At 40.2% G+C, this 25,206-nt stretch overlaps 1 protein-coding gene across 2 annotated transcripts in view; it reads left to right on the top strand.

Annotated features, from left to right (window-relative positions):
• cdk14 (cyclin dependent kinase 14) overlaps positions 1-25,206 on the top strand; it is a 229,249-nt gene that overhangs the window by 25,048 nt on the left and 178,995 nt on the right. Inside the window, exon 1 of one of the 2 annotated variants that reach the window (XM_085290548.1) lies at positions 21,842-21,958. The exons of the other annotated variant lie outside the window; for it this stretch is intronic. Coding sequence (XP_085146674.1) covers positions 21,875-21,958 — 84 coding nt within the window. The 5' untranslated portion in view covers positions 21,842-21,874. Of the gene's footprint in view, positions 1-21,841; positions 21,959-25,206 lie in introns of those variants that run through there. 2 annotated transcript variants of the gene reach the window in all.

The raw sequence follows: 25,206 nt of genomic DNA, 5'->3' as shown, positions 1-25,206 counted from the left end.
ACTCACTAAGCCTCAGTCAGCACAAGAGAAGAGATACGTAGCTGTGGCTGTCCTCAATCAAGAAACGGACTCTTTAGACACTCACTTCATCCTAAACCAAGAGTCTGACTGGGCAAAGACGGAGGATGTTGTTTGAAATACATGACAAACACCCGTGATGAAGCTTTTGAAGTCACAGCTCTTGCAAAGGTTGGTTTATAATCATGTATACATGTAGTGTATCGTTTTCAGATAGTTGATATATTTAAAAGATGATTGAATTAACCGCTTTTGTCTAAGCACCCACTTTGATCCTAAAGTTACCTTTAGATAGAATCTGAGGATAAGATCAAATCAGTGTTGCTTCCTGTATATATTGCTTGTAAATGTTACTGCTCTGGAACAGATGAATAGTAGCTTGTAAAAAGAATTGCTTCCTTCCTGTAGCATTTCCCTGCAGAACATTAGCATGCACAGAAGGCAAAACGGCCGAGTCTGATTCAATTGATTTTTGTCTGAAGTTTGAAAATTCCAATCAATGTGGCATATTGATAACAGTCTCTTAAATGACAAAGAAAAGGCTGCTGATTAAAGCGCTGCCTGGTTATCTTTCCACCGGCATGAATGTCCGACATGGTTGTGGATGTAAACCTTGACATGAATTCAATAAAGTGTTGAAGTCAGACCAAGAGTGAAAAATAAAAAGCTATCAGCCTGTGAACCAGCAGAGATAAAAGACCTCCGATGAAAGCAGCAGATGGGTTGAGATGTTTTGGAGGCAGTTCAGCCTGCATCACGGGGCACATTACGACGCTGATCGACCAGTGCTCGTGGCCCAAAGCTCGGATCAGTTCACCTACCTTTCCATGTCACCCGCTTCACATCCACATTATCAGAACCTCAGCTTAAGTCTTTCAGTTCCCTCCTACAGCAAGGCTGCAGGGGTAGAGGTCACATGGAATCAAGGTAAGAGATCTGAGGTGATAATGACGTGGTGATTAGAAAAGAAAGGTAAAGATTAAGGAATGACTTTCTGACAAAATAAGGTCATTTCAAGATTAAACCTTTGTATTGTGTTGCCAATTGCATTTTCCAAAATGACTGTCAGCGAATAAAGACTTGCATTAGTAAACAGTAACTGATAGAAGGTAGAATAGATGAACCTGGATGTTGGTTATCCATCTCAGACCTGTGATGGACGGCTAATTAGCAGACTGGCCAATGTGTATCCAGAGTACACAGAAGTATAACACTTGATCACCAAAAGAATGATTGATTATTGAAATAAATAATTAAGAAGTACCATATAGTCTTATTCATTTTTATAGTTCTAAATAGTTCTGTTAGGCACTTCATATCACTCTGGACCAAAGCAGACATTAATAAGCTCATATATGGTTCTCAAATTTGGGGTAAAATCTATGTCTGATTTGCAAAAAAATGTAACACTTGTGTGTTAGCACTACCTTACCTGTGTACAGCCTGGCAGATCTGATGACTTCAGCTGTCTGAGTAACTTTTTACGTGTTTTCAGTTCAGTTCAATTCACTTTTATTTATATGGCGTGACTGTGATCACTGAACTGTATTTGCTTATAGTGCTTAGTGTGTTGTAATGAGCATGTCAGATTGCTTTCAGAGGCCTTTCAAGCTCGGTAAGAAAGGTTAATGTTGTGGATATTATCAGTAAAATAATCATATTAAAATGGATTCCATTGTTAGTGAAAAGACAAACAGGCATTTTGTTAAATTCAACATGTTTCCAGTTGAAGCTTCGGTGGATGGCTCAGAAAAGCCTTCTGAAGTAAAGTCCTTTGATGTGTCGAGGAGCAGAAATATCCACTTTTAAAGGAGAGGCAGCCGCCGCACGCTCTGTAATTGCAGATACAATGTGCATCAGATAGCTGTTGTCAGGCACTCATTGTCACTGTCATGTCTCAAAGACATTTCCAGCTGGTGGCTTAAAGTCAGCCCACTAACTAGCAACTTAAGTAAGAGAGATGAGCTTTGGCAGGAACACTCGATGTCGTATTCATTTCTTTTTTCTGTTGTACTCCTAGGAAGTGAAACTGTGTGAGGTTGCACTCAGACATATTGAGCAGTGCTCAGAGAGTTGTCTGTCAGTAATCACAGTCTGGAATTCACACGTTTCCTCATGCTGTGCTTCTAATACAAGCCTCATTACATGCTGTCAGCCACTTCCATTTAAAAACTGTCAGCTGTTATAGAGAGATGATGCCTCAGTACTGAGTCAGTCGGGCCAGTTGTTTTACTTAAAACAGAATTATCTTCATTTTGTAAATTATGGACCACGTTAGAGGAAAAGTGGGAAATAAGCCAGGTCGAGGCTTCAACACTGAGAGCATATAGGTGTATGATGCATGTTGTAAAAACGGAGGACCTGCTCTTTCTCTACTATGCTAGTAAAATTAAAGCAAGAATATCACAAAATACTCGAGTATTTAAACTTTGAAATGGCACGACTCCTTTTTTATCAGTCATAATGGTTACGTATCAGAAAAATAAACAACAACAACTATTTATCATTGTGGTATGAATCCTTGTTATCTGAAAGGGGGGCCTCAACAATGTCACCTTGGTGTGTATCAGTGTGCAGGGCCAGATCAGTCTGTGTTTGAAAATCACTTCAAGATGTCTGCTCCTTGTGTGACCTCACAACTCTTTTTTTCTCCCTTTTTTCCCTGAGCTGGACGAAGATATTGATAGATACCCTTGAATGGTCCTGTCTCCTGTTGTCTGTGTGTGTGTGTGCGTGCGTGCACAGTGTTTTTAGTTTCATTTGAACTACTTTCAAATTAGCAGTACTGTTGTTAGCTCCAAGTTCAGATTTGGAAAAGCATTCGTCCGAGAGCGAGGCTACAAATTTAAGTTAAATAATGAGTTTAAGCGGCTGACCAAAATTCCACACAGATCCAGATCCGGTCCTGATTTTCCTCAATCGATGGACACCATGTTCTATAACTGGACATACCCCAGGGTTTGATTGTGTTGGCACCCTGTAAATCAGAGGTGGGGAACTCCAGGCCTCAAGAGCCGGTTCTCCAGGTCTCCAGGGCCTGGTAATGAACTAGACCCAGGATGATATCTAAAACCTGCAGGACACCGGCCCCTGAGGCCTGGAGTTCCCCATTCCTGCTGTAAATGGTCAGTCATCAGCACATTTTCACAAGACAGTGAAACAATCTTTAAAGCTGACGGCTAGCATGTTAGCTAACTTTTCCCCGCTTAGATATCCAGCTTTAGGGTAAGATTATCAGCGATTTCCATTCCAGTGCTCTCTCCTGCAAACTGGTTTGGTCTTTACCACAGTGTTCAGCAGCTGGTTGCTAAACTCATGTCTGCCTGCTGTTTGGTGTTCGTGTGCCATAGATTAATCGACAGCTGCCTGCTGCTAAAAAAAAAAGAGAGATAGATGCAATTAAATGCATCATTGGCTGCTGCCATTTGTTGTAGTGATGTGTCAACAAGATCAATGAACCAGCTTTAGCTGACGTGACAGGTGGTCTAAATGCAATTACAATAAACAGCACATACATTTATAGCTGACTTGTAACAACTACAACAAAAAAAGTGCTTTTTTTTGGTATCAGTTTATCCCAAAAACGTTTTCTGCCATTTGAGTTGTTGATAAGCTTTTGCACAATGATAGAAATAAGCCAAAGTAAGCTTGTAGAGTCCACCAAGTTCTTCCAGAGCAAAGCCAACGTTTGACATTTATATCTGTGTATAAATGGCTAAAAACCTCACCAAACCAAAAACAGCAAAGTTACAGTCCGGAAAGCCGAAAGAATGAGCCTCGAGATCCTAAAAACACAAAGTGTTCAAGAAACGCCAGAGTTGTAATTCTAAATCTTTTCAAAGGTTGATTATGCAGCTGTGTTTTCACTCACTGTGTTCAGCTTAGTAACTTTTTCATTAAAAGTGGTAAAGCGAGCCCACAGTTTGAGAAATCAGACCTTACAATGGCAGGAGATCTCACCATTTGATATGATGGCAGCTTTGTCATCATTAAAAAATATGTTACTACTTAAAAGTGCATAAGTGCTCATTAACAACTATAAATAACTAGTTTTTTCAGGGCTTTCAGGGCATCTGTTACTGATATTATAGATTTATTACAAAACCTTTGTACTCATCCCTACACAATCTTCTGTGCGATACACAACTTATTTTCACAGTTAATTGTTGTAACAGGTATTCAAGCAGAAATAGCAAGAGTCAATAAAACAGGGAGACTGCTTTAGACTGAGAATATTTTTGTCTGTGCCTAAAACTTAACGCCAGCACAGACTTGGATACTCTGACCACTTGGTTTTGTTAACGGGAAATATCTGAGTTTATGAGTTGACAAGAGCTGCCTGAACGCACTGGGAGACTGGGAGAGCAGTGTGCTTTGGGTTGCAGCTACATGATTGACATGTCTCCTATTACAGTAAGTCATGGTGGTTGCAGATTGCTTGTCCTGTCTGAGCTCCAACCAGGCTTTCACCCCCCCTTGACCTAATTTGAATTTTCTGGATCTAATAAGTGACAGTGAAGGTGAGGAGGGACAAATCAAAGCTCTAGAACATCCATCACTGACACAACATGCTTGTCAGGGTCAACAACCTAGCAGCGGGTTAAGATTAGCATGCACGTGATGAGCCTCTGCCCTATTTCACGAACCCGATTTTAGTGAATCGCTCTCTGGCTTCAGTCAACTCATTAACTCTGAGTGCTGTGCATGTGTTTGCCTCTATATGACTCCCGCTGTAGGGCTAATCCTGACTGACTGTCACAGTTGAAGTTGTTGCCACTGTATGTTTGGTTCCATCCATCTGATTTGTGACAGCTGCTAATCTTTGCGTCTTCTCCTGTGAGGGTTAGGGTCACAAATTCTCCCAATCTGAGGATGATGGCTGAGCTGAAAGTGAGCCGAAACACTGTCAACCCTCCATGTGCTCACTCAGCTCCAGTCCCTCTCTGGAGAAGAGTCCATATTGAAGAGTAATTTAATTTTACTTGGTATAACTTTCCATTCCCCTGCATGTGAGGATTAGCACTATCTCTGTAAATTAGATTGGCTGCCTGCACTATCACTTGCAACAACCTCAGGGCTCACGAGGTAATTGTGGGTGATGTAGTATTGAGGACATTTAGAGCCGAGTCCTTTCAGCCATCGTGGTCAGCGTGAGGCCGCAAGTGTTAGCAAATGGGCAGCGATAGCATCTCGTTATACATTTTGAGTGGTCTAATCACATCTTTAATTAACCCTTCACTAATCGGCCCTGAAGGAAACCTAATGGATTAAATATTGCTGAGGTATTAAAATGCAAATGGTAATGCGAAGCCAGCCTGGTGGGCCTCCATTGTGAAGCATGCCGCGGTAATAGTGTTGGATGTGATGTTGCATCCATCATGTTGAAGGCTCTGGAGCTCCCCCATATGCCCCCAAGGTTCTGTGTTTTTGGTGTGTCCAGGCAGGAAATGGGCCCTGACTGTGCACTGGAAGAAATGATTGAGGAAGGTGATTCTAGGAAATGAGACATAAGAAGGCTAATGGAATAGCACATAACTGTGAATCAGCCTGACGGTTGTGTTGTGGGTTTTGCGAGTCAGGCAGGCAGTCATGCAGATTGCTCATTACCCTTGCAGATTTTAGGTAGAGTAAAACTAAATGTCTGAAACCCCACTGGTCTTTAGAGGGTGCAGTGTTTTATTAGAGCCAACAAAAGGAATGTGTGGCAAGTTTTCCAACTTTTAAGCTTTAGGTGGGATAGAAATGCAAATGCTGTGCAGCCATTGTGCCCAGAAGTCTGTCTTCATTAGAGTAACAGCACGAGTCCTTTGTTTCGGAGATCTTCCAGCCCAAATGAAATCTGTCCCATGATAAGTTCCAAAAAGCTATTGTTATCCAGCATGCACATGTTTTTCATTACTGACAGGGGACAAATGACCTAAATGGGATTTTTGGCATTGTGAGGGAAATGATAGTAGGTTACAGCAGCTGGTAGCTAGTCTCAGGCTGGCAGACTGTAATGGTGGATCTGTACAGCCGTGATCATTTTTATTTGCCAATAACAGTTAATTAAATTATGAAAGCCTTGTGATAGTTCTTCACTATATACATGTAAACAATAAGTAAGCTTTTGGCCGTGACTGTGTTCGGGCTTGTCATGTTTAAGAGGGCACGTCCTATACAGCAGAGTAAGCACCACATTTCACCTTTCTAGCCCTGGATTCCATCTTAACAACATTTACAAGGTAAAAATTATTTTGTGCCCTTAAGGAAAATTTAGCCCACTTTGGGAGAAGTGTCATCCGCATCAATATCTCAGTGTGACTGGAGGCACAAATGCGAGGCAACTGGCTCAAGTGATGCAAAGCCTGTTAAACTGATGTAATCCTCAGACCTCATTCAGTCTAACAGGCCGTACAACGCTGAGCTGCAGCGCTCAAGTTGTGAATGTGTGCTTTTAGAGTAGAGCAGGTCCAATCAAAGTGTAGTTCGTGCCAAAAAACATTCACAAAGATAATCATGTCAGTTACATCCCACGAGGTTGATTCTGTTCATCTGGACGTAGAGTTTTCAGTGGGAGAAACGCAGCTGACTGCAGGTTTTGCACAATGACTGAAACCACTGAATGAACAGTGGGCTGTGAGGTCCAGATGAACAGAATCAACCTCTTGGGATTTACTTCCCTGGATGATTGAGCATGCATCAAGACATGTTAGTTATACATTTAGATCAATTCTTTAAATTCATTTCCTTCACAGTGCTTGTTAGATTTGTGGAGAGGGTTTTTTTTGTGCGGCATTTCAATCTCAAACCGGCTTGTACCACCACTGGCCTGCCCTACTGGGAACTAACTGTATTTCAGTGTGTAGTCTGAATAGGTTTGATGAACTTTGACCTTAGGCACAATGTCATGCTGCATAAGAGCTGACAGGAAATGAGGAAGAAGAGATAGGGCATGACATGGATTAAGTCTTTGAATGAATTCATTGGTATTTTGTAAACGTGTAGTCAACATGTTAAACAGTCATTGTTTAAAGGTTGCGACAATCTGTTTTGTTGTTGTTGTTTTAATTAACCTTGAAAGATTAGCACAGGAATCTGTCCAAACCAGCTTTTAATAATTCTAAAGAGGATTTTTTAGAAAATTGGTAAACAATGAGATCATTTAATCTGCGGATTTGTTTTTAACCACCTGCCGCTTGAGTAAAATTAAACATTAAAGCAGGTTGTTACCTAAATTTTGATGGGCAGTTTTTCTGAGAGACGTTAGCTTGTTACAAACACTTATACTATGAAAAGAGCAACACAAACCAGACACAGAGACAGTTTGTGCTGTGCTTTATCACTGTAACCAACACTTTTTAGAAGGCGCACGTTTAACTGTGGAGGTGAACAATCTCCATTTCGCCGTTCCACTTTTTGACACACCAGTCTCTAGATCTCTGACTGAAGCCTTAGGAAGATGGAAAACCATAGGTCACAGGACTTTCACTCAATACACCGAAGTTCACATCACACTGAACAATATTTTATACTTTTTACATTTAGTTTGGTTAAGTTTCAGTAAAGATCACCCTGCCACGGTAGAAAGTCCAGGCTTGGGGACCCATCGAAGGAAGAATGTTCTGTAATCGCATCTTTGAAATGAATAAATTACAGTGTAACTTTTTAAAAAGTAATCTGCTTTATTAGAGTATTACTAGAATAAAACTAATTCACTGAAGTACTTTTGGATTACCAACAACTTTTTGCATTTAGCTAGTACACGTTGGATATATATATATATATATATATATATATATATATATATTAATATATATATATATATATTAATATATATATATATATATATTAGGGGTGCAACGATACACAAAATTCACGGTTCGGTTCAATACTTTGGTGTCACGGTTCGATATTTTTTCGATACAAAAAAAGGTTCTTGCTTTTTTAATTTGTCATTTATTAAAATTATAAATATATATTTTAACTCAAACGTACAGTTTTTAAATGTAATGTTGCTGAAACAACAAAGGGATAAAATAATAAATCTATCTGGTCGAGAAATCACTCATCTTTGGAAAAGAGTTTATTACAGAGAAATGGCTCTTTCAAAATAAAAGCTATACTATACGCTTCTTCTGGGCTATATTCTCAGCAGCATATTAAACATATCAGGTCCCCATAAGGAGAATCCTGTGCTAACGGCTGTCTAAATGACTCGGGTAAAGTTTGTAGCATGGTGCTTGTTGTTTTTGTCTGCTTCCACTTGTCTTTGCACTAGGATGATGTTGGAGTAAATGTGCAGTCATATTCGTTGTGTGCGCTCAGCGGATCTGCGCTCGACAGTGCAGCCTAGGTGGAGTAGTCGAACGCAGATCCACTGAGCTATACATACATACATACATACATACCTACCTACCTGACATGACTTTACCTGGTGAGTCATAAGAATGAATGGCAATATGTTGAATAATATTTGGGAAATCAATTTATTCCAGCAGTGATAATAATAAGAATAATAATAATTACTCAACATTAGTGTTGTAGTTTGTTTGGATGATGCTTCTTGAAAATCTGAGATAGATCTCTTTAATAACTGACAGACTTATTGTCACCGTGGCACAATATCATGCAGAATACTTGTGTAGTGGCTGACCTTGACTTGCATAGACAGTATATCTGTCATGATAGCTGTGTGGCAGGCAGGATGAGGACCCAAAATGCAAACTCACGGACTCAGGGGATAAACTCAAAATCACAGCTTTAATGCTGGAAGGCAGATCACAAGAAATACAAAACTTAAACCGGGAACAATAACTAATACTTGCAGAGAGACACAGGGAAATCCACGCAGCTATGAGGGAGACTACGACACAGAACTGAGGGAGACGCAGACATAAATACACAGAGGGTTAACGAGGGAAGTGGGAGCACACGGGGAACACAGCTGACACAGATAATCATAACGAGACAGGGCAGGAGTGAACACAACATGACGCATACTGACGAGAGACTGTCAAAGTAAAACAGGAAGTACAGAGGTTCAGACAGGAGGAGAGAGCACGGGGAGAACACAGACATAACAGGCTGGGGAAAACATGGAATAAAACACGAAAGGGGACAAGGGCTCATGAATACATAGAGGGGCACACAGGGGGTGAGAGTCACAAAGGGAAAGCACACAGGGAACCACATAACAGGGCAACTCAGGAAACAGAACCTAAACAGGGAACTGAATACAAAAATACAAGAGAACTAAGAATACTGGGCCAACACGGCCCAGGACCATGACAATAGCACTGCCACAACTGCAGGATTAGCTTTATTCCCCCAGCACACAGCTGAATTTAGATGAGGAATAGCTGGTTAGCTGAATTGCAAAACCAACACATTGTGTTAAAACCAACACTGCAGTGTTGAAAAAATACACATCATGCCGAGATCTGATTTTTAAATGCTTTTAAAGTTGCATCGAGTGTAGTGTGAAATAAATACAGATCACAGTCACATGAATGATGGATTACATGTAATCGCTCTTTCATCGGCTCAATTTCTGTCTGTCATCATGCAATAATTCCATCTGTGACCTTGTCAGTTACATTCACCAAATGATGAAGATGAATAATGAAATTTCCGTGGTGGTCCAAAGCGTAATGAACAAAAATGTAGTCTTGCAGCCTTAAATCAAACAAATCTGCAACACAAGTGCAGAACATCAGAGAGAAATGAAGCAGTGTCCAGACTATTGGACAGATTGACAAACCAAACGAGTCTCTGGCAGGACAGGAATCCACCTCTCTCTGTGCCTTTCCTTCAGTGCTCGTCTCGAACGAATTGATGTCAGGCTGAAATGTCAGGCTAAATATTACACTTAATAAATGAGCACAGGAGAAGAAAGGAGAAATAAAATCATGCTTTCTGACCTTTAAAATACAAATAAATATCAGCTCATCTCCATGACATATTATTGTGCTTTCCTTGTCTAAATGTGGATGCTACTTTCACAGCAGTTGGTAGAGAAAGGGGCCATGGCGTGGTCACCATGTGTGGGTCTGTACCTGTGCATCTTTGTTGCAGCAGTTCAACCCCATCCACAGAGCAAGAAGGCCTCAGAGGGGCCGTCACATTGTTAGCCAGAAATAGAATAGAGACATGGGAACAATATGTCTTAGTTATTGGAGTGCAGGCTGTGACTTAGACCCATACATCACTGTGCTAATGAAATGGCTCCATATTGGCCTTGTTATTAAAGGTCATTTGTTTGCATTGACAAGGAAGGAAGGAAATTCGACCACATCACTCCGGTTTTGGCCTCTCTACATTGGCTTCATTCAGGATCCGTTTTAAAGTCCTTTTATTGGTTTTTAAATCTCTAAATGGTCTGGCACCTGTTTATTTGTCTGACTTCTTGAAGCCCCACGTCCCCACTCGTTCCCTTCGGTCAGCTGAGCAGTTGTTGCTTTCGGTCCCAAAGTCACGGCTGAAACTTGGAGGAGACCGAGCGTTCTCTGTTGCAGCGCCGATGCTTTGGAATAACCTTCCTCTCCGTATTAGACAGGCTGCATCAGTGCCAGTTTTAAGTCCTTATTAAAAACCTATTGTTATTTGCTGGCTTTTAACTCTGTGGGAAACTGACATTCTTGTTAATTTTATTGCTTTGTCTGGTTTTTGCTGTTTTATTACTATATTTATATTTGTATTGTTCAGCACTTTGCTCTACCAGGTGTGTTTTTAAAGTTTTATATAAATAAATGATGATGATGATGATGACAATCTCTGCTTATAGTGACTGGGCTTGAAAATACTTAATCTGACTGAGGGAGATGTGAAACGGTACCAAGTAGACTGCAGGGCTTCGTTTTAGTAAATAGACTGGTACTTACAGTGTAGAGCACTTTTCTACAGTCAGAGCACCTTTGACTACAAGGCTTAGTCACACAATCAGACAGCACTTTACTCTATGACTGAGCACCTTGTTCTCGTGTAAACTCACACTAGATGCACCGGGGAAACTCGGGGCTCACCCAGGATACTTTAACATGCATTATATTTATTTGTAGCTTTTTACATTTTTATCGTTTTGAACTTGTATTGCCATGTATCGCTTTTATTTATTTATCTCTTTATTTTTAAATAGCTGTACCTCGCTTTGTTTGAAAGCGCTGTATAAATAAAGTTATTGTTATTATTAATATATATATATATATATATATATATATATATATATATATATATATATATATATATACATATATATATATATATATATATATATATATATATATATATATATATATACATACACATTTATTTATTTATTTATTTTTTATAAAACCGAGTAATGCCCAGGTGCCTGTTTCGATCACAGGGTGAGCAGTGACCCTTATGTTATATACTTTTTTGATGATTTATTTATTGATTGATTGATTTATAACAAAAAAAACAAACAAACAAAAAACAATAGAAAAACCTTTCCACCTTAGATGAGCAACCCACTATCGTTGTGCCCCATATACCACACCAAACCATCTCTTTTGTTGGTCCAACAGTCTTGGAGGGATCCATCCAATGTGGGTGGTTTTGTTTGTTAACTTCATCATTCACATAAGAGTTTGTCTCATCAGTGTCTTGTGACATTACCAATACGTTTGATGTGTCACATGGCCCTCTTCCTATTGAAAAAAGAAAAGTTGTATCCAAGATGGCCGACTTCTAAATGGCCACCATGGTCACCACCCATCTTGAGGAGTTTGCCCCCTCACATATACTAATGTGCCACAAACAGGACTTTAATATCACCAACCATTCCCATCACCAATCAAATATTTTAAAGCCGGGTGGGACATAAACGTGTTTCTGTCTTAGTGCAAATAAAGCTCACTGTTTTTATGGCTGTTTTTAGAGCACACGGCACATTTAAGGAAAGTGTTGTCTGTGAGCAGCTTTGTCTAAACTGATTTTTCACTGAGTCACGATCTTTCAACTGTTTTCTTGTGAAACCTCTTAACATTCACCATTTTTATTTAAGCACTCGAAGCTTGGCAGCATTTTGTTTGTAGCAGTCTAACGGTAAAAATCCTCCAGTGTGTGCCTTTATAGATGCTGCTGCTTCTGCTCCTGCTGCTGCGCTCTTACTGTGGTATTTATATACAAAGATAATTTATGCTGTTTGAACTATGAGGCTTTGAAACAATGTCCTATTTAAAGTGCTTTACGTGTGTATTAACTCTTGTGTGTGTGTTTGTGTGTGTGTGAATACATAATGTCACAATCTTTTTTTTTAGAGGCATAAAGCTACCCATCATGTGAAAATCATATGTTTGCATTGAAGTTGGGGTGAAAAATGCTAAAAGTGATGGACTGATCGTCTGTTGCAAACACCAGCGCAGGCCCTCTGATCCGCTGCAGCCGCTGGCCTAAACATCAGTCAGCAGCTCGAGAGTAAAAAACAACCATTTTAAAGTGTTTACTGGGCTAAAATCTGAATAAAACTGGTAAGACAACCACTCACATTTAATTAGGGCTGAACGATTATGGAAAATAATCTAATTGCGATTTTTTTGCCCCAATATTGCGATTGCGATGCGATTATTTTTTAAGGTCTTTGTCTTCTGTATTATTAAACAAAGACAAGCAATACATCATATAGTATGGCCAATACTATATTACATTAATTTTAAACCGTTCTTTCCTGGAAGACAGACCTCTGTTATGATGACATGAGGTGATGCATGAATTGATGACTGACATTTTTATTTAACTTCTTCAATCACAACAGTATATTTGAACATACACAATAGTTTATTTTTAGCTTACAAACATCTGAGCATAAAGTGCTGACAAGGAACCCTGGTGTAAACATTAAAATGAAAGTCAGTACAATGTGCAGATTGCAGAAATATACATAAACAAAATCAGTGGCCTTACCACACTCAGTTTTTCGACATCTGTGAACTACTAGACAGTCATTCAATTAAAAAATAATATTAAATAAATAAAACTAATAAATAAAAAATACACACATCTTACTGATCTCTGCAGTCAGTAACATTACACATAAAGTGCAAACATAATAGCAATTGTATAAACACACACACAAACACGCCTTTAAAATTTAAAGGCGTGAAATTGGACGGTCTAGTTCTGATTAGCGTCACCGCTGTCTCGGTGGAGTTTAATAAACTCGGCCGTCTGCTTCTTGCTATCTAAAATATAACCAGACACTGGTGTAAATTCTCGACTGTCTCATACTTCTGTTTAATAAGTTTTCTGTTTGACGTTTAGTCAGCTGTGTGAAAACCAAGGAGGAACCCACCCGGGGGATTAATAAAGTTTTATTTTATCTAATCTAATAACTTTAATCTCAGCCAAACCGATTTACTCACGAACAAACAAAACACTGAAAAAAGCCCAACAATAACATTTTTAGGTTGTCTAAGTGACGTATATATTACGTTTAACCCGAGCAGCGAAACTCCGCGGTGATCTGAAAATGATGTGCCGGGAGTTGTGCCGTTCTCGGCCGCATCAGTAACCCTCGAGCTCCCGGCTAGCTGTCGAGCTGGTGGGTAGCAGACGCCTCTGAAAACGTCGAAGCACTTTTGCAAATATGGGATATCTTGATAAACCGAGCAGATATTTGATGTTTACACAACTACTTTCTCGCCTGAAAATATGTTAAAAGTTTATTTTGTGACCCAGAAAGATTAGTATGAGTAATTTTAAAACTTAGTAGCGGCCGCCATTGCTGGAAACTGGAGTTTGGCTGGGCCGCGCTATGAATTCTGGGATATGGTAGTAATTTGGACAGCCTTCGGCGCGTCGCTGTGACGTAATCGGTCTACAAATGCGGCCTCAGGAGGATGCAGCCCATGAATTTGGACATGTCCAGAGTATAATCGCAGCCTTTGCGGTTAGAAAATTGCACTTGATCATGTCGCGATATTATCGCAAATGCGATATATCGTTCAGCCCTACATTTAATCCAGGACCACTGTGGTGCAAAGGAGATTGTTTCCATCTGCAGTAATTAATATTTGACCACACGGATCTGTTCTGAGACCTCCCTGCTGTTACCTCCATAACGGTTGCCTGGTGGAAGCTTTCCACCCTTCCGTGTGCACACATGGAAATCCAAAGACAGGGAAGAACTGCAGCAGGATCTCAGAACACAGCAGACATCAGTGACAACAGTCTGTGCCAGACTGCTTCTCTCATACTGTGGAGTGGAGCCAATCAAGAATAGCTCTAAACCTGCATTCTTTTAAAATGTCAGCAGGGGGAAAGTCCACTGATTGCAAAAAGAAACCTGGCTGTACAGAAGTCTATGTAAACACAACCCGCTGAGCTGTTGATCTGCAACCTCAGTAAACAGTCATAGCCAACACAACATGAGCTTCTTTTCGAGTATTGCGGTACCCATTAGACTCAAACAGGAAGATAAAACCAGGACATACCTAACTATGCAGATATGCAGCATATAGGTGGAGCTGGTATGCAAAGCGGCTTGCAGCATCTGTGGGCAGGCTAAAGCCGTTTCAGTTGCACCTTATATGAGATTTGCAAATCGGATAAAAGAGAATCCGCTGAGCCATCAGCTAATGCGGCTGAACTGACAGATCGCTGCTAAGCTTGACTTTGTGCGTTTGTGAAACGACTAAATCTGATTGCATAAAATGGTCAGATGATGTCATCAAGACAACCCTGCATGCATGTTAGAGTCCCGAGTCAAACCACAGGGTTGAATTGTATGTTTTCTGGGAACCTTTAACCTGATCTGGATCTGTGTTATTAATAACTCACACCAGTGAAGGTTCTTCCAGACTGCTGCAAACACTACACTGATAGTCTAAATAGAAAACTGAAAAATGATGTTTATGAGACTGTAATCCAGTAAATGGAGGGAGTTTTTAAACACACGTTTAGATGTATGTGTCAGTGAGGAGTAGTGAAAGCAGGGAGGTGCTCAGTAGCACACGAGAGCTGGAGGCGCTCCGCTCTCGTGTTGATACTGGTGATTAAATGGTGTGTAGCAGCTGGTGCCTATATTAAAGCATCTAATCACCCTTGAATGATGGCGGCGGCATGCTCTGTCTCCTCATTCAAATCTCATTTAAATCAAAGCAACAAGCATAAACAGGGATGATGTGTGTTGGTGTTCCCAGAACGCTGCACTCCTGAAATGTGCAGAACACACAACAGAAAACTGTCAGTCTGAATATTTAATCATCCCTGCAACATGTGCTGACAGGACGGCAAAGCGCTGAATAAATGGACTGCTAATTAGGCAGCAAGTTAAATTTAACTTGATGTATGTGTTAGGTTGCATACACTGGATTATAAAAGTGCAGTCATCACACTTGGCTAAATAAATCACAGCTGAAGTACTTTTTGGGCACAGGGGTAATAATTAGCATCCTCCAATTTATGTCTCCAGACTGTCTGATCCAAAGAGTTCGTCAACATGTTCTGAAGCTCCCGTCACTTATCACACGGCCCATTTGGGCTTCCTTCAAAACAGCTGGCCACTGAGCTCTTTGATTATAACTCTGTCATTCATTTATTTGTTTGTTTTGTTTGTTCTCACCTCCTCATCAACCTTCAACCATCAAATCTTTTAGCTCAAAGGAATTCGTTGTGCATACACTGACTTCAGTTGAAGCTTTAGCTATGGATGGTGCAGCAGTGTGACAGTATCCATGTTTCTGTTATGGAACGGCTGTGTGCAGGCAGGAAAAGGACCCAAAGTGCAGACTCCGGAAACAGACGTGAACTCAAAAAACAGCTTTAATGCTGAACTCAAAGTAACAAACTTCCAAAATACGAACAATAAACACAGGCAGACAGAACACACAGCATAGTAAACGGTACATAAGAGTAACAGGAGGGAAACACAGCTGGGGCAAATCAGGCCTAACGAAACAGGGGAAGCAAAACCAGATACATTAACATAAGACATGTACCTCCAAAATAAAACAGGAAACATAACACAGACTGAACTACAGACATAGACTCTGACTGGACAGCAGCTATGGAACAGAACAGAAACCAGAAGACACAACTCTGACAAAGAAACCAAAAAACTTGAAATGATAACTAATATAATAAACTCAAAGCATCCTAACTGTGTCAGAGAATGAGCACAATAGGTCCTCTTCAAGCTGATGTAACTGTTTTTAAATGCACCAGTTCCTATATAGCGCTTTTCACACAAACACTTTATTTCTATGCCTAAATGCTTTCTAACGTTCACACCAGGATGGATGCATTGGATAGCCATTTGGATATCTGGCATGCAAACTGGAGCAGCCAGGGATTGAACCACCAACCCTACAATTAGTAGGGGACCTGCTTAACCTCTGCACTCACAGCCACCTCATTATCCACCCTCCATTATGCACTTGAAGATGGACTCTGTACCTTTGTTATTAACCTCATTAACATTTGAGCTAACACGCAGATAACAACACCTAAGAACGCTCAGCAGAAAGGCCAGAAAACTCGATTTAATCCATCAGCCTAAACTGTCATGTAGGATAGATTCAGAGCAAACATGCTGTGAGATAATGACAGACGAACAAAACTGACGAATGCAACTGGTGCCCACATGTGTGCTGACTAGTGTGTTGTTAACAGAAGCCTGTATCAGACTGGTACTGTATTCCCAAGGTTATAATATCAGTATCAATAATAATGGTTTACATAAATATGAATACAGTACAAATACAGAAATAACTCAAAGTCTTTGAAACAGACTTTCCATTTTCTTGACCGCTAAGTTATTAACTGCCTACCAGATTTGGTTGATTTGTTTAAGTTAGGGTTAGTATGGTGGGTTAGACCGACATCTGTTCTGCATCTGGCACACCTAAATCTGAGCTCTCGTGTCCCTTTACCATTTAAACATAAATTAAAGTGAGGGGAAGGAGTCTCCTTATAGAGTTCTTTGTTGCCCCATCGGTCGTGCTGGACACGAACATGACTGAGACGGGTGTGATAGCACATGTTAGCCTGCATAAAGCTGGAAACCGTCAGAGGTTTGTAGTTTCAGAGTTGTCATTTCTGGTAAAATTGTCTTTTTGTCCTTCCTTTTTATATTAACAGTGATGCAATCACTAACCTTTGTTAGGTTAGAAGGGAAATTAGATTTATGTGAAAGTCAGTGTACATATTTCTCCAGTTCCTTTCCACAGGCAGCTATACAGGCTAATAAACATCTTGAGTATGGCCTCATGTCTTCATGATACTTTCACAGAAGTATCTGTTTGAGGCACACAGCAATGGATGAACCTACTCTGTCATTACACATATTCTGACTGTTAAATACGCTCGATGAAATCAGCTTCTGCACACATACCTCAGCACAATGAGACCACTGATGACTGAGGTGGCCATATGACAATCTTTTTTTTTCTTCCTGATGCAGAAAGCTAGCAAAGGCTGCTTTGTTGACAGGCTCCCTTGCTGAATCTGAGCTGCCAACAAAGGATGTCTTTCATCCTCAGTGGCTGCGTTGCTATCTGCAGGAGGCTGCAACCTTCCCTTATCTAGCGCCAGATAAAGCACTTTGTCATTCAACAGTTTACTGCTACCAAAGGCTTCTTCCCTCTCAAATGGAAAACTGTTTGAGATGCAGTGCAGTACAGAAATGTGCACTAGCCCCAGCCAATGGAATCTTAATTCACACTATTTTTTATTTCTCTTTCTGGATGGAGAAATGAATAGTCTTACAGCGATGCAGTACATCTAATGAAGTAGTTCATTTTCAGTGGTAATTTGAAAGATTTTCCTAAAACTATCTGCCTTCTGCTGTGGAAAAGCCATATACTGCTGTCTTTCTATTTATCGCACCTTCTTATAAGGAAACAATTTGACAGAATGAAAGCAAACATGGACTTCAACGTCTATATGCACGGCAAACACTGGATTTCTGACGCTGGACAATTCAGTTTTATTTATACAGCACTAAATCAAAACATCAGTCACTCAAGGTGCTTTATATTGTAAGATAAAGACCCAACAATAATACAGAGAAAACCCCAACAACCCCAACAAAACCCCCAACAATTAGACAACCCCCTCTGAGCAAGCACAGCAGGAAGGAAAACCTCCTTTTGCACAGGAAGAAACCTCCAGCAGAACCAGGCTCAGGGAGGGGCGGGGCCATTTGAGGCCATTTGATTCTACTGTTGAGTCCCTGCTCTTGCTTTTATGAACTTTTTCTGGTCTTAAAGTTATGCGACTCTCGGAGTGCTAGCACATTTTTCCACTATCAGGTCACGAGAGGTCTTTCTGAGCTGTTTGAGGGTGCGATGCTGTGAGTGATGTCATCTGTGATGTATTCACCCGTACTCCCTCCTAAATATTGAGAACAGAAATGCTCAGTGGAATACAAGAAGAGACTTACACTGAATAGATCTCTGTATATGTCCTACATACTGTCATGCTGTTGTTATTAGGACTCTTTCTGAGAACGTCTGCTGCTGCCCTCGTACTGTAACTACTGTCAGGAATACTTAGTGCTTGTAACACTGTAACTATTAGATATACGGATGTAAGACAATGAAAGGAAAAATCTGTAACCCTGATGCTTCCAGTGAGGTGGTCTGATGGCTCTGTTGCTGTGCAGGCATGTTGTCAGCGGGGGTCAAAGTGGGATTTGGCATCTGGGGGAGCCCTAAGATTGAGTGTCACATAATAATTGTGAGCTCCAGTAGAGCTTTTCTCACGTTGCTGCTCTGACATCTGCTGATCATTGTGATTTTAGCCTACTGAATTCACCAAAATATAACCAGATGTTAAATTCCTTGTATGACTCATTTCTGACCTGAAGGCAGTATAAAGCTAATATAACAGGTAATATCTGGTGAGTTAATGTAATCACCCATTGACCATGAACAGCACACCTTCTCTGCATCAGTTCAACATAATATATTCTTGTAAACTTTACTGCAGCCTGACCAGAGCACCCTGCACTGCCCCAAGCTGTGCTAGACTGCCTGATGTGATGAGTTTCATGTGACCTTTGAATAACATTAACAACACATCTCTCGTATATCCAATGTTCAGTAGAAAAACAGAAACCTCCAAAATGAATTAGTGTTTTATAAGATCTAAATTTCCATTTTATAAAAAATGACTAAAAAAGTCCATACCTCTGAAAACTGATCTTCCTCTCCATGTTTCTCTTTACATCTTTGTCCATCTATGAGAGAGTCGCTAGTCGCTATTAGTTTTAATCTTTTAACTTTATGCACATTGCATTAGGCACAAATTACATTATGTGCAACAGTCTCTGATTTTCTGCATATTCCAGCATATAAGCTAAAATAACGTTGTGTCTTTACACTCACTCTTTCAAATAGATGCAAGTAAAACACAGCAGAAAATAAATAAAATCAAAGATTCAGCAGCTCTTAAATCTGTTGTCACCTGTTTAGCAGGAGTGGGGCGGGTGGAGGTTTGCCCACAGCGGTCATGTCAGTGGGAGGACTGCATGGTCGTACTGGCTCCATCACTCCATATTATCCATTGTTGATGTGCACACGTCTGTTACCGTGGACGTCACACACTCGGACGTCGCTGTCATGAGACGCTCTCACAGACAAAATCACGGTTTAGTAACGCAGCAACACAGCGTGCTTACAGGAAAGTAACAGTAATCTAATTACTTTTTTGCAATCGCAGTTCCTTACATTACTTTTTACTTGAAAAAAGGAATCAGACTCGTTACTGCCCGTCTCTGTTTGTGGGATGTCATTTTCTTATTACTGAGCATGTCTTTGTGTTGCAGCATATAAAAATCTTAATTTGCTCATTTTTTATATATTAGCCGAATCTGCCAATCAGATTTAATTAGTCATGTGTTGAAGATGCCAGACTTCTGTAGCATTCTGGCCCAGTTTAGCTCCTGATCACGGGTCCTCTGTACCATTGGAAGTATAAATCAATTACTTGTCCTTACCCAGTGTTGAAACATTTTGATTAGTTTTTCAGATTGGATACAGCACTAAACTTAATTAGGATCAGATTAAGATCAGTATTACGAAGTATTCATTTTCTCACTATAAGAACTATCCATGTTAGATTAAAGATAGTAGAAATCATTCTTTTATGCGTAAGGCATCGTCAGGCTTAACTGAAACATTGATTTCCAAACTTTGTCAACTAAAATTTAAGAAATAAATACATCCACAACTATTCACATTTTTAAATGTTGTTTATTTGTTTTTTTTTTTGAATCTACACAAAACAAATAAAACAACAACTAGCCCCAAGTATACTGTGTTACTCATACCTGTAGGGAAAGATAATCCCTGAAAAACAACGTGACAATAGCTCACATCAAGCTCAGCGTGCAGTCTCACCACTAATATTTATCTTTACCTAATGAGCCAAAACTCAACTTACAGGCTCTGTGGCAACCGTGTGGAGCTTCTCCCAAATGTGCCAGCAGCTTAATGATAGCAAACTAAGGCTGAACCCCTGTTGGGGCGATCGTGGCTCAAGAGTTGGGAGTTCGCCTTGTAATCGGAAGGTTGTCGGTTCGAGCCCCGGCTTGGACAGTCTCGGTCGTTGTGTCCTTGGGCAAGACACCTCACCCGTTGCCTACTGGTGGTGGTCAGAGGGCCCGGTGGCGCCAGTGTCCGGCAGCCTCGCCTCTGTCAGTGCGCCCCAGGGCAGCTGTGGCTACAATGTAGCTGCCATCACCAGTGTGTAAATGTGTGTGTGAATGGGTGGATGACTGGATATGTAAAGCGCTATATAAATACAGGCCATTTACCATGAATCCACTGCCTTTGAAGGAACAACCTGTAGGAGACTCATTGCCATCTGCTGGCCAACATAAACCTTAGTCTTGCCACTTTTAGCTCATCTCCAACAGCCTATACTGCTTCTTCAGTATTCCTTACAGTGGTGCCTTTAGTCACAATCAAGGCTGTGAGACAACTCTCTAAAACCAGCGTTTGGCTTTGTTGGCATCAGTTCCCCTGCTTTCAAGTATCTCCATTTTACTCAACTCTCAAAGGCTGCTTGACTGTGTGGAGTTAGCATTCAGGCCAAGGTCAATCCAGCTTTAGAAGTCAAACTTCTACCGAAGCCCACGCTCTCAGACTTTAGCACTGTGTGCAGGTTCACTACAGTAAACCGTGAGCGCTAATCTGAGGGCCCGGAGCAGTGTGCTTTGTGATGAATAGGGATTACAGCGCTTCTTTAAATTCTGCAGCAGCCCCGCCTGCTTCATGCGCTCCCGTTGTATCATCCTGCTGATTTGCATTCTGATGTTCGTCAGCAGCACAAAGCCACGGTTTATCCCTCCCAGTGAGCAAACAGCAGACTTGTGAGCTGTTTGACCACTGCTATGAAGAAGTAATAGTCTGGAGGCTCTCCCCCTCAGGACGACCTATTGTTTTATGAATTAGTCCTAAATTAATTGCATGGCTGGGCCTGTGAGACAAAATGTTTTTCAATAAGCAGTTTCATTTCTCATTCGCAGTGTGTTAGTGATTTGGTCTGCTCCTCTATTGATCTGCAGGGCCCAGAGGTGGTGGGCAATGAGAACAGCACTACAGAATAACAATGACAGAGTGATGGAGGGGCGACGCTGAGGCTCTTCTCCTTCTGGAGAGAAGCCAGAGGCATCAGCGGGATCCTAAATCCTAAGACAGTCAGTGGGAGGGAAGGGTTGTGCACAGATGCGCTAAGTTCAAGGGGAATTTAGGCCAGGCAGGGGTGTGAATATCACTGAGCATTTGTCCACATGCACAACCACACATGCACACACACAGACACTGACACAGAAACTCATATAAACAGCTGGAGTGCTGCAAACAGCAGCTGGGCACATCATCCTCTCTAGGTCATTCACTTCTCCGTCATGGCCGGCGTTAAGTGGATATGGTGCTTCGGCGGCGTTATTCGCTTTTGTCCTTGTCAATTGATTGGTGCTTTTCTCCACCAGGTAGGTGCTGCTCTATTGGTTTTGAGCTTTTTTAACAAAGGGGCGTTCAAGGTCAGGAAAAATGTATCTTCTCTTGCAAACTCTCAAAAATCTCAAAAGATTCAAAAAATCGAACAAAATGCACTTCACAGCTTAGTGTGTCTGTGCCCATGCAGGGTGTAGACCCAATTATCGCATGTAGGCAGCATGAGGCGTGATTGGGCTCTGAGTGTGAACACATTGGACTCATTTTAATAGCCACCTGAGGCGCACCCTGCCGCTCTGATCTCACTGCCGACTTTTCCAGTTCAGGTAATAAAATCTGGGTCCTCTGGCAGCTCGTGTCTCTGCTGACCTTGTTGACTAAACACAAAGTTGGTAGAAGAGTTTGCTATTGTAACTGTCGGTCCTCCCGATTTAGTCTTCCTGATAGGTATTTTTATATTACGTTTGTTTCACATTTTGATTTGACCTAAAATGACCTAACGCGCAGATAATGTGATAGCAACACATGCTAACCTGACCCCATGAGCTAGTTTTATTCTGCTTTCCATATTTGGATGTTCATTGCTTCAGCTAGAAAAGATGGCATGACAACATTTAGTAACTAAAGGGAGGACATAGCTTCTGTCATGTCACCGAATGGTTACTTCCATGCTGGAATTTCTGGTGCTGGAAGTCTTTATATTCAGGTGAGACAGTGTAGTACTCAGCTACAAGATGCTAGCAGGCATGGTTAGCAAGCTGCATCCATAAACAGTACAGTGCACAACATAGATAACTGCTAGTTAGTTTTAAGTGGTGGAATAATTAAACAGTAGAACTCTACTCACCAAAATTAAAGTACAAACTTGTTTTTTCAGTGACCTAAAGTTAATCAGGTAATCATTAGACGTGCCTGTGTTGGCTAACACTAGCAAAAATCTATGAACTGTACTCTTAAGCAAGAGCTCCAAAATGATTTGTGTCAAGATCATATAGAATAAATAATATAACAGAATAAAAAGAAGGAAGCAGTCAGATCAGTCACTTAGATGGTTGTGGTTATATTCAGTACTGTTGAAAAGTTTTGAGCCACCCCTCGTTTCTTTAGCTTACAACGAGCCAGATTTTGTTGGAGTTTGGAATAAGTTGCCCCTCCATATTAGGATGGCCCCAACAATCGAGATTTTTAAATCTCTTTTAAAAACACCTTTTTTCTGAGGCATTTTAGGATTAGCACCAGAGTTAGCTTCTAGTCAGTTTTTTGATCTCTTTTAATCTTCTTTATTTTGTTAATTTCTTGTATATTTTATTGTCTATCTTTTCATGTTTTACTATTTATTCAGTTTTATTTATTTATTTTATTTTTATTTGTCTGTCTAATGCATGGTTTCTTAACTATTATCACTGATTTTTACTGGAAAGTACTTTGTTGTTGTTGTTTTTAAAGTGCTCTATAAGTAACGTTGGATTGGATGGTCTCGAGCAGTAGTTCTCTGTAGGCATTCAAACTTTTCCTTTGGACATTGGCTGTTTATTCAGTTCTTTTCAGTCCTTGTACATGACCATTTTCAAACAAATCATTTTTGTGTGATTGTTTGCTAAGTCATTTACATTAAAACTAACCTCAAGCATGAAAAAGGCAACCAACTGAAGAGATGACGTAGATAACAAACAGAACTGGCAGCTTAGATAAGAACCAATTTTAAATCGTATCTTTAGATACTTTGTTACTAGCTGCCAGTTGGAAAAAGACATTTTATTCCCATTTCTGTAGTTGAAGTTACTATAAATATTAAAGATAAGACAGTTTCATAGGGGGAAAAAAATCTATTTTTGGACCAACAAGGGGATTTCCAAAGAGCTATCAGCAGCATACTGAATCTTAGCATCGTGTGCATTGTGCATTTGAAAAATGGATAAACGGAGAACGAAAGAAAAACTGGCAGATCTGAAAGTTATGTACATCACAGACCTGAGAGATGCATCTTCACCAGTCTCAGGGAAAGGCAGGCTGTGAAGAAGCCATTATTAATAAAGGCAAACAAGAAAAAAAAAAGGCTGAAGTTTAGAGCTAGACTGAAAGTAACAGTATGTCTTAAAGAGCGATAAATCCAAATTTTAAGTTTTGGTTTAAATTATTGTCAATATGGAAAAGTGACCGCTACAGCAATCTGTGAAAGACACTGTAGGCTCTTTCATGCATTTCAACTAGTGATGCTGGGAATCTTGTTAAAACTGATGGAATTATAAATGCAGAACCAGAGACATCAGATTTTGATCCATCATGTAATACCATCTGGAAAGCATCTAATTGAAAACAGCTTTATTTTTCAGCATGATCCCAAATACATAATCAGTGCTGCAAAAGCATACCTGGATAGATAAACATAGAATAAAACACCATCAATGATGGAATTAACACTGTTGAAGATGGATCATCGTGTCAGAATAGAACAAAAAGCAGCTTAAAAATGTCCTTCAAGAAGTATGCTTCCTGTAGATTAATTAAAGAAATAACAGAAAGAAAGAGTTCAGGTGGCATGGAAGAATAAAGTTGGTTATGCCACTTACTAACCTTCAGACTCTTTAGAACTGTATAATAATATATTATTGCACCCATTTCCATTTTCCTATAAAAACATAAAAGAACAAGAGATTTCTGAAGACTTTTGTACAATACAAAAAAAATAAATAACCCTTCAATTCCACGTTTAGTTTTTTTCAGAACAGCTTGTAAGTTTAAAAAAAAGCTTATGCCTGTAGCGGTGGAACCACAGGTGAATTTGAGAGGGTCCAATCATTTTTGAAAATTCATTTGCAAGTTGAAGACATCGTAATTTGAGGTCACAGCCGAGTGAATCTTATTAAAAGGCTCATAAAGGGTTTGTGACCAGAAGAAAGAATCTGTAAACTTGTCACACAGAGTCAAAATACTCTGTGCAGACATGGTACCTCTTAGTTCTGCCACTGTTTGTAATTTGTATGCTGTGGTGTGGTGTAGGTTTTAAAGGAAAATCAAAGAAAAAGTGAACCGTTGCGAAACAAAGAAGGAGCTGCAAACAGTTTTGGGCGCTTTTCCTTCAGGCCAAAACTCAGATTTGAGAGAACTTTTGAATCTATTTATGGCTGATTTGAAGCCTCAGCAACAAAAAAGAACTCACATTTTCTCATCATATGACTGCAACCCACAGCTACAAAGCGACCAATCAAAGTATGTCAGGAGCTGAAGCGGTAATAGTGTGGTAATAATGTTATGACATTTATTTCGTCAGTCATGAACAGAT

Source organism: Mchenga conophoros, linkage group LG11, assembly GCF_057382185.1.
Source record: "Mchenga conophoros isolate Kocher_MC1m ecotype Shallow Benthic linkage group LG11, M_conophoros_male_GT1.1, whole genome shotgun sequence".
In the NCBI taxonomy this organism is placed as follows: Eukaryota; Metazoa; Chordata; class Actinopteri; order Cichliformes; family Cichlidae; genus Mchenga; species Mchenga conophoros.
Note: the sequence above shows the minus strand (reverse complement) of the source record. Positions and strands in the feature narration are given on the sequence as shown.